Below are 16,094 nucleotides of genomic sequence, written 5' to 3'. Positions count from 1 at the left end.
AAAAAAACAAAAAAAAAAAAACAAAAAAAAAAAACCAAAGCAAGTTTTTTTTTCTGTTTCATTTTTTTTTGTATGTGTTTTGGTTTTTTATTCAAGAATGCAAAGAATGCATTAAGTACATGACATTCCTTACAGAATTAGTTGTTGAATGAGCAGGGAGATGTTTCAATGGGTAAAGACAGTTGCTGACTAGAGTTTAATCCCAGGAATTTACGTAAGAGTACAAAGAGAGAACCAACTCTTCAAAGTTGTTCTCGGACTTCTACTTGCATGTCTGGCACAAGTGCCCATACACACACTTCATGCACACACACAGAAACAACAATAATACATTTTTAGTGACTTTTGTGAGATCAGAACAGTAAGAATAATATTTCACTTGACTTTCATTTTTGCAGGAGAATATTTTTCGGAGTAGACCAAAGCATTTCTTCAAGAAGGGTGTTATTCAGATAACTGATGCCCTCAGAATAGTGGGTAGAGCTTGCAGGAGCTGACCACCATGTTAGCAAGAGTCCAGCCAATTTTCACTATGAGCATCATGCCATTTTAGCAGAAATTACAGATAAATGGTTGCTTCACACATAATATTAGGCAGCATAATACAGCTAAGGTATACTGATATGGAATAAGTATATTAGCTGATAACTGGGATTACCAGGTTTGGGAAAATATTTAAAAGTGATAGAAATGAAGTATGAATTGTTGGTGAAGGTAAAACCAGAAGGTTCTTATTTACATAAAATGATTCCTTCTTATTTTTCTTTCATCCCTGTTTCTTTCCACATGTGGATTATATTTTTATTGCAGATTTTAAAAAATTCCTCACTTCTTTTTGAAAAGATTCTTTTTAAAGATTTACTTACTTTATTGCCAAAAATGTGGTTACTGGGAACTGAACTCGGATCCTCTGGAAGAACAGCCAGATGGAAACTCTGATCCATCAGTCCAGGCCCCAGGTCCTCGCTTCTATTTCAGCTTCTTTTGGAGATTTTTTTTGTTTGTTGTTACCTTCTTTAGAATGTCTCGTCTACTTTTAATCTTTAACAGTATTTTCCAAGAGAATAATTCTTTCATCCTTTTTTGCTGACTTATTTCTTTTTATTATTTGTAGGTATGTCTGTTAATATAATGCATCATTTTTCTTTCTTTGAAACTATGGGAGTTTGTATTTTGAATAAGTTTTTATCTTATATTAGTCTTTAAAATATGATTCTGTCTTTGAAGCTTTTCTCACCATTTGTTGGCTATCTCTTCTGAAAGGTACACAGACCCCTCTATCTAACCAACTCATCCAAACAGTTATACTCTTAATGTAAAAGGAGCGCTGTAAACCTCAAGTCATGTGTTCCTCAAATGAGGCATTTCTAATGTGGCATGTATTTCCAAAAATGAAGACCATTTTTCAGTTTTCAGTTTAAAGGTTTTTAAAGGTTTTAAGTTAAAAAGTCAAAGTTTTCTATCTAATCTAATAATTAGTTCTGGATGGAGAAAGTAAAGGTTCAAGTGAAAATTTATAGATTATATTTCATAAGCAACCTTATGGAACAGGAACAGGTCATCATATTTAAAGTTAGTTATTTATTTGTTTACTTAGCTGGTGTGTGTGTGTGTGTGTGTGTGTGTGTGTGTGTGTGTGTGCGCGCGTGTCTGTGTGTGTACAGAGAGAGGGAGAGGGAGAGGAAGAGGTGGCATGGTGGCATGGTGGAGCTTAGCAGACAATTTAGGGAATCAGCCATTTGCTTCCACCATGTTGGGCAGACATCAAGCTCAAGATCATTAGGCATGGTAGCAAGAACCTGTACCAAAGCCAGTCCTATAAAATTTGATATAGCAAGGTTAGGGGAGGGGGTTGATATTCATGGAAAGTCAGAGGAAGGGAAAAGGGGATAAGGGGAAGGGAGAGGACCAGGAGGAAAGAGAAGAAGCTTAATTTTCTGTTTGTTTATTTATTTTTTTAGAATTATTTATTATATATGAGTACACTGTAGCTGTCCTCAGACACACCAGAAGAAGGCATCGGATCTCATTACAGATGGTTGTGAGCCACCATGTGGTTGCTGGGAATTGAACTCAGGACCTCTGGAAGAGCAGTCAGTGCTCTTAACCACTGAGCCATCTTTCCAGCCCGAAGCTTAATTTTCTATTAGAGACTTAGACATTAAAGCTGCAACTGGTTGTATCAGAGCTTGCTGATGTTAATGAGCTAACAAACTATCCAAATAAAATCTGGACCAGGCAGACCTTGAATTCTGGGATGTTTTAGCACACCTCTATGTGTGAAATTTGAGCCTTATTAAATATACCTTTTAAAAGACGCATCTTGGATTTGGCCTTGAGGTCTGACTCTATGATACAGAGTTGAATTGTGCCCAGGTCCTCATAACACAGGTAGCACTGCAGGTCTGTATACTCTGCGATGTATTAGAATTGCATCAGTGACTAAAAAGCATGTTGTTACTTGAGTTAAGAACACTCCACGATCTCCAGTGCACATGCTTTCTTTACTTTATCTACATCTCAGCCATATCAATGGCATTTGTCCCACCTTGGATTGACATCATCTAAGAGACTCTACTAGGGCTAATGTAGTTCTCAGGTCATAGGTCCATTCACTTACACCTCAGGGTTTACAGAGGCATAAGTAGGGTAGCAATGACTATCTGATTATGTGTCTCTGACTGACTGCAGCAAAGTCTAACTGCTTTGTCCTCACTTGTTGGGTCTCAATGGCTACATTTTAGATCTTCTCAGAGACAAATTTGTTGTTGTTGTTGTTGTTGTTTACGTGATACCTTTGAATTGATTGATCTATCATCCTGTGCCTCTGTGGGCATAGTCTTCATCATACAGGTACATCTCAGGGTGAATAGTTTATCAATGACGTGGTGACAATTATCATCATGTACTTAGAGCAATATGGAACCAATGTTTGAACTCATAGACTAGTTCCTCTATTAGTAAAGCACAAGACTAAATATATAAGAATGCTCAGCTAAAGCTCAACATGGAGAGTAAATTTGTTTAAACACTTTATATTTTTTCTATGTCAGTTTTGGAGGGGACAAAAATTTGAGTCCTCTGGCCCACATTTCTAGATGAGCATTTATTGATACTAATAACTTTTAATGCTATCCATGCTTTTGGTTCTTCCGTCCTTAGGAATCTCACATGAAGAGTAAAGAGTAATTAAAATGTGCAGGATGACAAGATGGAGCAAACAGTGCTTGTACCACCAGGACCTGACAGCTTCAACTTCTTCACCAGAGAATCTCTTGCAGCTATTGAAAGGCGCATTGCAGAAGAAAAAGCTAAGAATCCCAAGCCAGACAAAAAAGATGATGATGAAAATGGCCCAAAGCCGAACAGTGACTTGGAAGCTGGGAAGAACCTTCCATTTATCTATGGAGACATTCCTCCAGAGATGGTGTCGGAGCCTCTGGAGGACCTGGACCCCTACTATATCAATAAGAAAGTAAGTGATTTTTATCAGGTATATTTTGCCACTAACTATATACATTGGACTGTTACAGAAGCCTCACATACTAAATTAGCACAGTGTTAACCAGATTTGTGGGTGGTTTTGAATATTCATGAGCGGTAAATAAATTAAATTATACCATATGGAGCTGCCCCAAATGCCCCATAACAGAAACCTAAATATAAGTATAAGTTGTTGTAGGTGGCTAATTTAACAAATTAAAAAATTCTCACTGAAGATTACAAGTACTAGGCAATTTTAAGTACTTTTTTTGTACCTTGAAATGCTGAAGTCACCCTGAGTTACAAAAGACCTCAAAATATATTCTTATGGAAGAAATTTTTACAACACAAGAGTTTTTTTTTATTTTGTTGCCATATTATAAATGATAAATAACTTCCTGAAGAAATTGTTTCCACATGGAATACAGCTATGCAATATACAAGGGTATTTTGTGTTGTTGTTGTTGTTGTTTTTGTTGTTTTGTTGCTTGTTTTTAGGTGGAAATGATTTCTTTCAGCTCATAGTTCATACAGATAAGTTTATTGGGGGGCATATTGCCATCAAACCATATCAGTGCCCATTCTAATCTATATGGGTTTTATCTTAACAGTATTATGTCTACAAAGACTCTGTTTCCAGAAAACATACAGTTTCATACTGGCTTGAACTTTTAGAAGACACTATCCAGCCAGCTACACTTGCTTGCTCTTAAAACCGAGGAAATATATAACCAAGCAAGTAAAGTTTTTCATTGACCATGAATCCTAAAATACGCCAAACTTTTAGGGCCACTTGACTGTTGGCCTAGTTCTTGTCAGAACAAAAGCTGCCATCTGTGGTAGTTTGGGGTGTGAAAGATGTCTTATTTAGAGTTTCTATTACTGTGATAAAACATCAACACCCAAGACAACTTGAGGGTAGGGAGGATTTATTTCAGCTTACAGTTCGACATCGAAGTCCATTATGAAGAAAGCTGGGACAGAAAAATCAAGGTAGGAACCTGGAATCGGGAACTGAAGCAGAAGTCATAGAAAAACATTATCACTGGCTTACTCAGTTTCTTTCTTTTTAATAGCACCTAGGACCACCGTTCATAGGGTGGCACTACCACAACAGGCTATGCCATCCCACACCAATCATCAGTCAAGAAAATGTACCTCAGGCATGCCTCCAGGCCAATCTAAAAAGGGCATTTTTTTTCCTAAAATGATTATAGCTTATGTCAAGGTGACATAAAAGTAGTTCGGTTTAAGAGATTGTTCGTCTCATAATAGCTTTTTGTCAGAAGTGAATATGAGGAAATTATGAAATAAAGATCCAGATGTGTTCTATATAGAAACTGGTTCATACCGTAGATTGAGTTCATTTATTTATAATTCTTGGGGAAATGCAGTGTTTGAGAGGCTTCTGTGGTAAAGATTAAAAGGCCTTTTCCTCATCAAGTGTTTGTGTCCCAAAACATGGAGCATCTGATTCTCAGCCAAAATCTACTATCTGATAGTTATTTTTTATTGACATAAGAACACAAATAAAGAAAAATTATTTATTAATGATAAAAATTACTAAGAGGAGGCCCTATCAAAATAAAGGTGAAAATCCAGCATCCCAGCCCCTTTACTGTGTCCTTATTTATAAATCTATAAAGGAATGGTTTCAGAAAGGCCAAATGGTAGCACATTAGAAAGCACAGTAATTCACTATGTGGTAACCAGAATGTCGTAGTGTTATATTGCTATGAAAAGGCACCAAGACCATAGAAAGAAAGCATTTATTCAGGGCTTGCTTACATTCAAAGGTTTAGTCCATTATCATTAGGGCAGGGAGCATGGTAGCACACAAGCAAACATGGTGCTGAAGAAGTAGCAGAGAGTTCTATATCTGGATCCCCAGACAGCAGGAAGAAAGAATCACTGGGCCTGGCCTAGCCTGAGCCTTGGAAACCTCAAAGCTCTCTCCCGTGGCACACTTCCTCCAACAAAGTCATACCTACTCCAAACCACACCTTCTAATCCTTCTCAAGTAGTGCCACTCCCCTGATGACTAAGCATTCAGTTATTTCAGTCTACGAGGGCCATTCTTATTGAAACAAACGCACAAACTATCAAATCCTTTTTTTTCTTTTACATTAAAGAGCTTTTAGATTACAGGGCCTGGTTGGACACACCTTCAATCCCAGCAATTGGGAGGCAGAGGAAGGAAAATCACTGTGAGTTTAAGGCCAACCTGGTTTACAAAGCAGTTTCAGGCCATCCAAAGCTACACAGTGAGACTCTGTCTTAAAAAAAATTAAATAAATAAAATCAATAAACCAATCAACAAATCAATAAAGTAAAAATAAAAAGAATATGTTTTCAAAAACAAAGAGCTTTCAGATAAATGAAAGATACTATTTTAAGGGTAGGTTCTGACCCAAATCATCCCTGACTGGGATATGTTAAATTTTAAATTTTTTTAAAAATGGCATAAAGGAAAATGGAAAACAAAATCCACAATCCGGTGACAAATACTTAAAGTTTAAAAAAAAATCTCCGGGTGCAGGCCCAGTTCTGAAGGAAAAATTTGGCATCCAGAACAACTCTCCTGGTCCCTACCTCTAAACCTGCCTTTGACATCAGCTGTCCTTATCTTCAAATCCACATTGTGTGAAGACAGAAAAACATTCTAACATTTTGGAACAAATCACATTGTGCAAGCAGAACAACCTGATAAGAGAAATATTGTTACCAGGAAGGACTGTTTCCAAGGAAAGTCATGTTTGTCCTCCTACCAAGCGGATCTCCAGATGAGCCACTGGACAGCAGCACAGGTAGAACCATTTGCAAAGCTAAGTTCCTTAAAACAGACATGCTATGCGCTCCACTGTCCAGTGTTTGGGACAGCAGTTCCCTGTGTTTCCCCAGTCTGACCTTGAGCTCACACTCCTCCTTCCTACAGATGCTGGGATTATAGGAATGCGTCAGTATGTCCAGCATAGAGTTCGCTAGAACAGCTGACCAAGTCACATCCAGAACATTGCCTTGCTTCACAGTCCTGTGTTTTAAAACTTCCTTTAAGTTGTCTGTGCATTACTGTTCTTAAATTTTCTCTCATAAATAGACTGTTTCATTATGATATAATATGCATAAACATAAGTTTTCTCTGATTTACATTGAGGTTGCTTAGTAAAATCTCAGTCTTTTAAAAACATTTTTCTAGAATTTGATCACTCATTTTGTTTTAATGACTACTCTCTGTCAACATTATGAGTAGCCCTCATACATACACACACACACACACACACACACACACACACACACACACACACACACACACGAGAATGAGAGACAGGGAGGGAAGGACAGTGGAAGGGAAGGGAAGAATGAATGATGATTTGGAACAGCCAAGGGGTCTACTGGTCAAAAATCACTAAGAGTGAAATTCTCCATGACTGAAGAAACTGTGAATATGAATTTGTTTTGAAAAGTGAGTTAGTCCAGGGACTAAGCCACTACCTAAAGACTATACATGGACTGACCCTGGACTCTGACCTCATAGGTAGCATTGAATATCCTAGTAAGATCATCAGTGTAAGGGGAAGTCCTGGGTCCTGCTAAGACTGAACCCCCAGTGAACTAGACTGGTGGGGGGAGGGCGGCAATGGGGGGAGGATGAGGAGGGGAAAGCCCATAAAGAAGGGGAGGGGGAGGGGGATGTTGGCCCGGAAACCGAGAAAGGGAATAACACTCGAAATGTAAATAAAAAATACTCAAGTTAATAAAAAAATGTTTAATCTTCAAAAAAAAGAAAGAAAAGTGAGTTAGAATATGCAAACATCAATGGCTCCCCGTAGATTGAACTTGATATAGTTAATAAGTTTTTATCTATAAATCATCATGTTCCTTTCTTAATAAAATGTAGAATGATTTTAAAAAGCCATCTCTCTAAGACCCTTTAGCCTGCTGTGACATTACACCCAACATTTGGAATTACAATGAAGAGAAATGTATTGGCTTAAACTTATGGATACCAGAGAGTCCAAGATTGAGGACCTAATCTGTCACATGGTGGAAGGCTGTAAGGCAAGGGAGAGCAAGAGGGGTCTGATCTTACACTGGAAAGACACCAATTCATTCTTGAAAGCAAAGCCTTCATTGACCAACAACCTGTTAAATATACCAGTTTATTTTTATTTTTATTTTTATTTTTTTTTTGGAGCTGGGGACCGAACCCAGGGCCTTGCGCTTGCTAGGCAAGCGCTCTACCGCTGAGCTAAATCCCCAACCCCAATACACCAGTTTATAATACTGCATGATTAAACTTATGAGTCTTGGGGAGGGCAAGCCTTGAACAATGACACTGCCCATGGAAATGGTGACAGAATGTATCTTTATGGTATACCTCAGGTGCAATTGCACCATATGTGCAGAAAGTTGTGCGAAGGCACTGTAGCACGCCAAGGCTCTCTGTGGTCTTTTTATAAAGACAACCAATGTCATTGGGCTAATTGAAATGTCACTGACAATGGTGTATGTTTATCGTGACATATGCCCACATATTTTTATCCTCTTTGCCCCAGTTTCTGATCTGCAAATTATATAACAATCAAATGTTCTACAAAAATTACTAAAGTCATTTAAACTGTGATCGGAGACACTATGTTAGCAATTGAAGAACTAGTAACAACCATGAAGTGGGAAGGAGATGACAATGCTCTTAGAATGCACAGAGTTTCCATCTCATGGTTAGTGTCCTCAGGGGACATTTAAAATGTGATTCCACACTGAGTGCTTTCTATTGTCCCTTCACTTTGTGAAACAAGGACATTTCAGTTTGTGAGTACAGTTTTTTCTTTCGGGATTTTTTTTTCTGTTTCATAACTTGAGTTACTACTGTACCATTTGCCTATACATTCCACTTCACCCACTCTTTGTTCAGAAAACGTCTCGCCTCTTATATTCTTAAAATTACAGATGACTCATTAGTGCCATGGGAAGAAGTATCCTTTTGACAGCGTGGCATTTGACTAGAAATAGAAAGATATTCTAGATCTGCTTTGAAAATAGAAGCTTGTTATATTTTGGAATATAGAAATGTATTCATTTAAAAACTGTGCTGTGTCCTTGAATGTCTCCTAACATTAAAAAAAAAAACCTATTGTCTCCACCAAACAGTCCTAAAATGATGGATACCATCTCTCTACTGGGGTTCACATAAGAGGGTTCCAATTTATATCTGAGCAGTCATCACAAGAGTGTTTAGGATTGAGGTACCAAGTTCATATTTTGTTTTCTGTTAAGGTGAGGAAAGTTTTCTTTTTTTAGAAAAAACCAGCTCTTAACCTCTGCCTCAGAAAATGTCCCAGAACAAATAAACCTTTGACCTTTAGTTGATTCCAGTTTTATTAGTTAAGAGACCCTTTGGATAAAAGTAGCGAAAACTCAGCAAAAACTACTTTGAAGGAGAGACAAAAAGAAGAAAAAAAAGCAAAGTTTTGGGCCAAATCTAGTTTGAATAACAAAAGACACAGACTCTAAAATGACACCATCAGGACAGCCCATGGACAATGTGGACTCTGCTTTGCCTTATGCTGGCTTCCTGTGTAGGTGGGCTTACCCACACATGGCAAAAATAACCCTCGATCACAGTAAGTTAACATCTACAGCATAGTAACCTTGAGAAAAGGTGCATGTGTTTTCCAAACTCTGACAAAAGCTGTAGAGTTCCTTCTAATCAACTTGCATGGTCTATTGTGGCGAGCAAGGTTTCAGAATCAGGTAAGCATCACACACAGAATCACGTCCTAAAGGGTGAGACACATGTATTCGGGCCTCATGGACAGACAGCAGAGCAGAGATTTTCTCCACAGTGAAGAGACAGAAATTCCTAGACAAGTTATTCTAGATAGGTAAAAACGAGCATCTGCTACCTCCCTTGTATATTATGCTCTTGCGTTTCAAATTCATGTTGGTACCTTATGGGTCCTTTCAAGATAGCTGTGGTCTCAATTTAAGAATAATAAAACTGAGATGAATTACTTTGTCCAAGATTCCAAAATTAATAAGTAAGTTGGTGGCATGTTCCCAAACCCCTGCTTTTTAAAAACAAGTCTTTCATACTCAGTATCAGTGTCTAATATAATTCAACTACGCTTCCTACCGGATCCTAGGTGGGTAATGTATACATTTGTGTGGAAATTCAGCTTAAAACTTAAATGGTGAGGATCTTTAAGGAAATTGCATCTAAATTTAGATGTGAAGACAAGTTACTATGAAAAAGAAAACAGAAGATGCTAACAGTGCATCTGGGCTATCATATGAGGAGGAGCTTAGCTACCCAAGGGGCAGGGTCAACAGATCTGCTATCACATGATGGCCTTGAAGTTAGCTAAGGGCATCATTTAGGAGATCTTAAAGAATATATTCTTTACTTTCAAGGCAAATAACCCTGCAGGGTTCTTTCCATATGCCCTGCTTTCTCTTCCAGCCTGAGGAAACACAAAAGTAACATGACAGAATCTTCCCTCAGTATACAGTCCTCTCTTTTATATGAGAGTAGAGCCAAAATTAAAACAAAAATAATTGTAAAGTATTGATATCTATAATTTTTGCTATGTGTACACATTATTGTTTAACTTTTGAATTATTTTTCAAGGTTTATAAATGTGGCATGGATGGCTCTCAAGTACCCATTCCCCCTTTCCAGTCTCTGGTCCATGTAATTTCAGCTTGCAATCCATGGCCTAAAGACCTTATCCATAACTAGGTGGAGGCTGTGTTAGATGAATTGAGGTTAGTCTGCTGCAGATAAGCAAATGCTATGAGAGAAGCTGTGAGAAGATTCCCCTGACTCCCCCATGAGCCAAACAAGGAGGAAAATCTTTGCTTGAAGCCAAGGGATATAAAAGGGGAGAGGAGGAGGGAGGGAGACCCATGTAAAATTTCTCAGAGAGGAGAAAAGACTTATGTGGATTGGACCAGAATGAGGAATGCTTGCGGAAATGGAGACTGATAGGAATCTCTTACCATCTGAAACAACATCAAACTTTGAAGCATCCCTCTTATTGGTACATGACTCTCATTCTGGCTCCTGCCCCTCACTGCAAAACCTTCAGGAATGTACCCTGCTCCCTGACAGGGTTAGGACAGTTTCCCAGTTTCCCAGAGTGGTATGGAGTAGAGATATACACCCAAGCCCAACTTAGCACCATGTTACTATTTCCAGACTGGCACTTTCTTCTACAGAGTGATACAGTTCCAACTACCATTAATTCATAATTATATTTCATTAGGAGTTACACAAGGCCTGGGAATAGTTCACTGGAAGAGTGCTTACTTAGCACTTGTTGGGCCTGGCTTGGATCCCAGCACCTGGGGAAGAAAGTTACACTGAGTTCGAGACTTGAAAATATATATTTATTTACTCTCTTATGTAAAAATGCATCCAAATTTCAAAAGAATTGACTACCAGGTACACTTTTAGAAGACAGATGATGTGTAAATTAAAAATTGCCTATGATTTAAACTCCCAGGCAAAGAATATATTTAGTAAGTTTATAACAGGTGCTACTTATTTGCCTTTTGAGAAAGGTTCTTATTCCAGCACTCAGTCTTGCCTCAAATTCAAACAATCCTCCTGCCTCAGCTGTGGGCTGCTATCTTTACAGGAATGAGGTTCCACACCTAGATGTACTACTTTTAAAATATTTCCTGTCATCCAGCTCACCTTCATATGCTATCTCTTACTTTTGCCTGCAGCTTACATTTTAGAGAAGATAAGAGGAGAACATTTGGTGTAATCTCTGCTATGTCACAGCTTTCTGGTAATGTCTAGATGAAATGCAAAATTAGAACCTAAGTTTTAACCATATGCTTTAAAAAAAATATGGACTCTTGATTGAAATAAAGGTTCCACCATTGCTATATACTCAGAAAACAAAAGTGCAAATACACCACTCATCGAATTCAAGTTTCATCCTTGACAGTAATCAGAGCCAAAAGTCACTTTCTATAAGTGCAAGTATGAGAGAAATTACCAGATTATGCCAGGGAAAAGGGCTCAGTCCACATATCCTGTGCAATCATTGAGAACTGGGTAGTTACTACTGATTTATCGTTAACCAGCAAAACAGTTGCTTCACCCACCATCATAAAGTCACCGTGGTGATTTTTTTAAATATGGAATACTACATACACAACTGTGGTGCCACGGATTGAAATCACAGCTTATGCTTTAACAAGCACACGCATTTCCATTTCTCAAGTGAACTGGCTTCGTCATAGAAAAGAGGAGTTCAGAAACTCAGGGATAGAAAGGACAGAGTCAGCTTTTAAATAATGTACCCAGTTCCAGAGTTTGACCTTTTAACTTGAGACAAATGCACTGTATCATTCCCCAAGTTGGGTTTTTTTTTTTGGGGGGGGTCATTAAACTGTTGATTACCAGGGGTGCTTACCAATCATTGATCAAACCACCTTTGTGTTTTCTTTAACACCCGAATGGTATTGGTCCAGCAAGGGTTGCTGAAGATATGACTTCATACCTCAGTGTCTATCATTTTATCCCCAAATGTCCAGATTTCTGTTTCGTTGGGTTACAGGAAACACCACTAAGGTGCACTTCACCTCTTCTCTGGTTTCTCATGCAGTACTTAGACACTCTGAAATCCTTGTTTAAAGTTCAGGTTTGTGTTTTACATTATGATTGTATCGGTTGGTGCTAGGCGACCTGCACCTCCAACCGTCATCTTCTAGATTCCTGTGTGCTACTGTTGGTAGCTGAGCATTCCTTTGCAAGGGCCCGGATTTAGATGTGTGTGTGTTTTCTATCCAGAATGCAGCACCAAGCCAGTCACCTTTTGCACCTAAATTAAATCCATGCTGCTTTTCAAATGTCTGCTACACGCACATGCACACGACTTAACTTTCTGTCATTTAAGTATTGCAAAGACATTATTTAACTTTAGTGAGTTTGTGTGTGTGTGTGTGTGTGTGTGTGTGTGTGTGTGTGTGTGTGTGTGTACAGAAAAGTCCTAAGGCAGGTAGGAATACCTCATTCCCATAAATACATCTATAAACCAGTTTTTATGCATAGAGGTTAGATCTGAATTTACCCATCATGCCTTGTCTAAAAACTTGTTCCCAGGAAGAAAATTATTCTGGTATTAAAATGTTCTCATCTAATGCTTATAATTTTATTCCATTGCAGTGATGCGATTAAAGCATTTGTCTTTCGTACCCATAGTAAATGAACCAAGGGATGGGTTTAAGGAATAGACGCAGGTGTGGCTAGCTTCTATTAAAAGACACACTCTTGGTACTAGACACTGGGGTCATTTGCATATGTAAATAGAGAAGGCCAGTGTCTGGCTGGTTGGTAGTTTTGGAATTAATCCTTTGTTTTAAGTGAACATTGATCCCTTTGAGTTCTTTTCTTCATGCAGTTCCTTCAATACAATGACTCTGAGTGTCATTGCGGTTGCAAACTGACTGACGTCTCAACTATGAGAAAATTAGAAGGAATACAGATACCCATCATGTGAAGAAAGAAATAGCAGACTATCTGTAAAAAGTAAAACTTAAGTTCTACCACAAATTTAATGACTTCATAATGATTACACTCCTACAGGTAATGGGGTGCTATCCAAGTCTGAATGCTGTCTCTACTGCCAAGCTATGGAAACTAAACCCATAAACACTTCAGAGTGATGTATGCGAAGCTTGCATTTGCACATGTTTCAATCTAAAAGGAATGCATCCATAATAGGGTAAAAAAAAAACAATGAAAATGGTTCTGCAAAGCTGGTATTATTGTTACAGTCCTTGGCAGTGGTGGGAAGAAGTCTAATGAAAAATTAAAACACTAAAAGCATGTTGTCGCAGACAAACCTCACCAGTCTCCTGTTGCAAGCCACCTACATAGAGCCACACATTGCACATGAAATTCTTTAGGATTCACGTTACAAATCATTTGCATTAAGTAAATAAATATATCAAATATATCGTAAAGGCTGCAAATCTTTGAAAAATTAAGAATTACTTCAAGATGTTAATTCATCCAGTGGACTTCCAAATTTTCAATTACTCATCAGGACTGGGGTGGCCAAGCTTTTACCAAAGCCACTAGGCTGAGTTCCAGTGCCTAGAGCCCCCTCCTGAATCTCTTGCTAAGTTTCTGAGTCTCACCTTTGAGTTTTTTTGAAAGGGCAGAGTTTCTGTGTTTCCTTGCTCATCTGTTGGACTCTCTAACATTCCCTGTTTTGTCCTTGCTGCCCCTTCCCTCTTTTCCATTTTCTGTCAAGTGTTTCTGTAGTGGTCACTTACTTTTCTACTGCCATGACAAAACTCCATGACTAAGGCAAATTGCAAAGGAAAGCATTTAATGTAGGAGGATTCCTATGAGTCTGTGACCATCATAGGGGAAAGCGTGGCAGAAGGCAGGCAGGCAGGCGTGGTGCTGCAGCAGTAACTGAGAGCTTGCACTAGATCCATGGAGACACACACACACACACACACACACACACACACACACACATACACACGAGACAGAGAGAGAGAGAGAGAAAAACAGACAGAGAGACAGATACAGAGAGTCAGAGACAAAGAGAATGCAAATTGGGAATGGTACAGACTTTTGGAACCTCAAAACCTCCAACCAGGTCCTTCCCAAACAGTTTTGATATCTGAAACCCAAATATTGGACTGTATAGACCTAGTGGAGCTGGTCTCATTCAAACCATCGCACTTTTCTTTGCTCACCATTTAAACAGAAGGTGGCCAAGGAACGCACATCATGGCAATTCTGAGTATAGTCAGTCTCCTTGGGATGAGCCTGGGAATTTCCCTGCCTGCTGGACCACCGCTGACCCTCCCAAGACTTCTCATCGTCCAGACTGTGAAAGAGGTCACAGTAGACGTGAAGCTCCTTTTTCATCTCTATCACCACATTCATTTCAAAACCGGTCTATAGCATGATACGAAGTAAGATTCTTAGTTGAAGAATATATACTCTTTCTAGTTACATTTTTACTATTGCTCCTACTCTACTCCCCAATATGTCTATCACATTGTACTCGCTGTGTTGCTGGATAAGAAGGTACAGGCAGAAGTTTTGAAAGATAACTGGTCCCAAGCGTTGCTCTTTCTGTGTCCTTGAATGCTCGTATTCCTTAAGGCAAGGGCATTTCCCTTACCCAAGTCCATTCATGTTTTATGATGCTTTCACAAGGTCGTTTAGGGACAAAAATACTGAATGAATCAGAGAGAATAACAGGGACAGCATACTGTCCACAACCGATTGCCCCTGGAGTAAGTGCATTCCTCCAACACAGACTTATTGAGACATGAGGTCAAAGGTCAGGCTTAGAGCAGCAGGACTTTTCTCATCCTGTTGATGGGGTCCCTGTTAATCTATGACCCAATGAGGTAAATTGCCAAAGAATTAAAATGAAGTGGGACAGCCCATCCTACAGTCCTGTGTTTTATTTTATCATTATTTTCAACAGACACAAAATTACCTGTCCAATTGTATTACAACTCTCTAAACACAGGTTTTACTCTCCATAGTTGGATGTTTATGTTTCACAGCCTAGAAGACACTAAGAGATCTGCACTGCTTCAGGGATATTTTCATAGCATTTAGGGCATTTCTGCCCGAATCCCAGCTAAGAAAGGGCTATTTTCAAACAGCAGCACTGTGTTTCAAGGATTGCCTATTTGAAAATCTCAAAGTCAAACTGAAAAATAAAATGAAAATCTGTTAGTGACCTGAAGTTTAAATGTGGAAAAGAAATGCTAGCACAAATGCTTAGTAAAAAACAAACACATTGTAGAGTGTGTTGACCATAGTGGTGTCCATGGAGATATATGTCACATGGGAATTTTAAGGAATAGACGCATAAACATTTTAAAAAGCTGTGCTGGGGACATTATTCAGTGGTGGATCACTTGTATAGCACTCTGGGTTATAGATTCAAAACACACACACACACAACACACACACACATACACACACACATGCACACACGCACACACACCCTGAGCTGGGAACATGACCCTGTGGTAAAGAACTTGCTTAGCATAAAGGAGGCCTTAGTTACATTCTTCATACTTAGAAATTAAGATAGATTAATAAAAAAATAAACTCAAATCTTAGCATTCTTTCTGTTGAGTGTGCTATTCACAGAGGTGCTAGCTTCTTCCACCTAGGTATAGTCTGAATATCAGTAAACGCCTTAGAAGAACTGTGTCAGACTAAGTCATATTGCGCCATTGCATGGTAAGTCTTCTCCCTCCGCACGATGGTCTTTGCTGTGTAGTAAGTCTAACTTTGGTGATAGAATCTTTTCGAATTTATGGGTCCTGAGTTCTCCAGGGACTTTGAGCTTTTTCTCCATGCAGTTAGGAGTCAGGTGGGATTCGAATTCAAGTGTCAGCTAACTCAGAAATCCCAATACAGAATTTAGCACTCCTGGTCAACAAGATACCCTCCAGGGAGCCTGGCCTCCCGAAATCAATGCCTGGATGATATCCATCCAATCCAAGTGGACTCAGTGGCAGCTGCCTTGGTTTTCTATTACCAGCGAAGTGATAATGTTTATTTTATAAGTACAGATAGTGAAGGAATATTTATTTTT

General features: G+C 38.8%; 1 protein-coding gene across 8 annotated transcripts in view; it reads left to right on the top strand.

Annotated features, from left to right (window-relative positions):
• Scn1a (sodium voltage-gated channel alpha subunit 1) overlaps positions 1-16,094 on the top strand; it is a 119,031-nt gene that overhangs the window by 44,302 nt on the left and 58,635 nt on the right. For all 8 annotated transcript variants that reach the window (XR_010064701.1, XM_063284620.1, XM_063284619.1 and 5 more), the window contains exon 2: positions 3,163-3,475. Coding sequence is in view for 7 of the 8 variants with exons in the window: in XM_063284620.1 (XP_063140690.1) it covers positions 3,212-3,475 (264 nt within the window). In the remaining variant the exon portion in view is untranslated. The remainder of the gene's footprint in view (positions 1-3,162; positions 3,476-16,094) is intronic.

The sequence above is a fragment of the Rattus norvegicus genome, chromosome 3, assembly GCF_036323735.1.
Source record: "Rattus norvegicus strain BN/NHsdMcwi chromosome 3, GRCr8, whole genome shotgun sequence".
Taxonomy (NCBI): Eukaryota; Metazoa; Chordata; class Mammalia; order Rodentia; family Muridae; genus Rattus; species Rattus norvegicus.
This window is presented reverse-complemented; position numbering and strand designations above follow the sequence as displayed.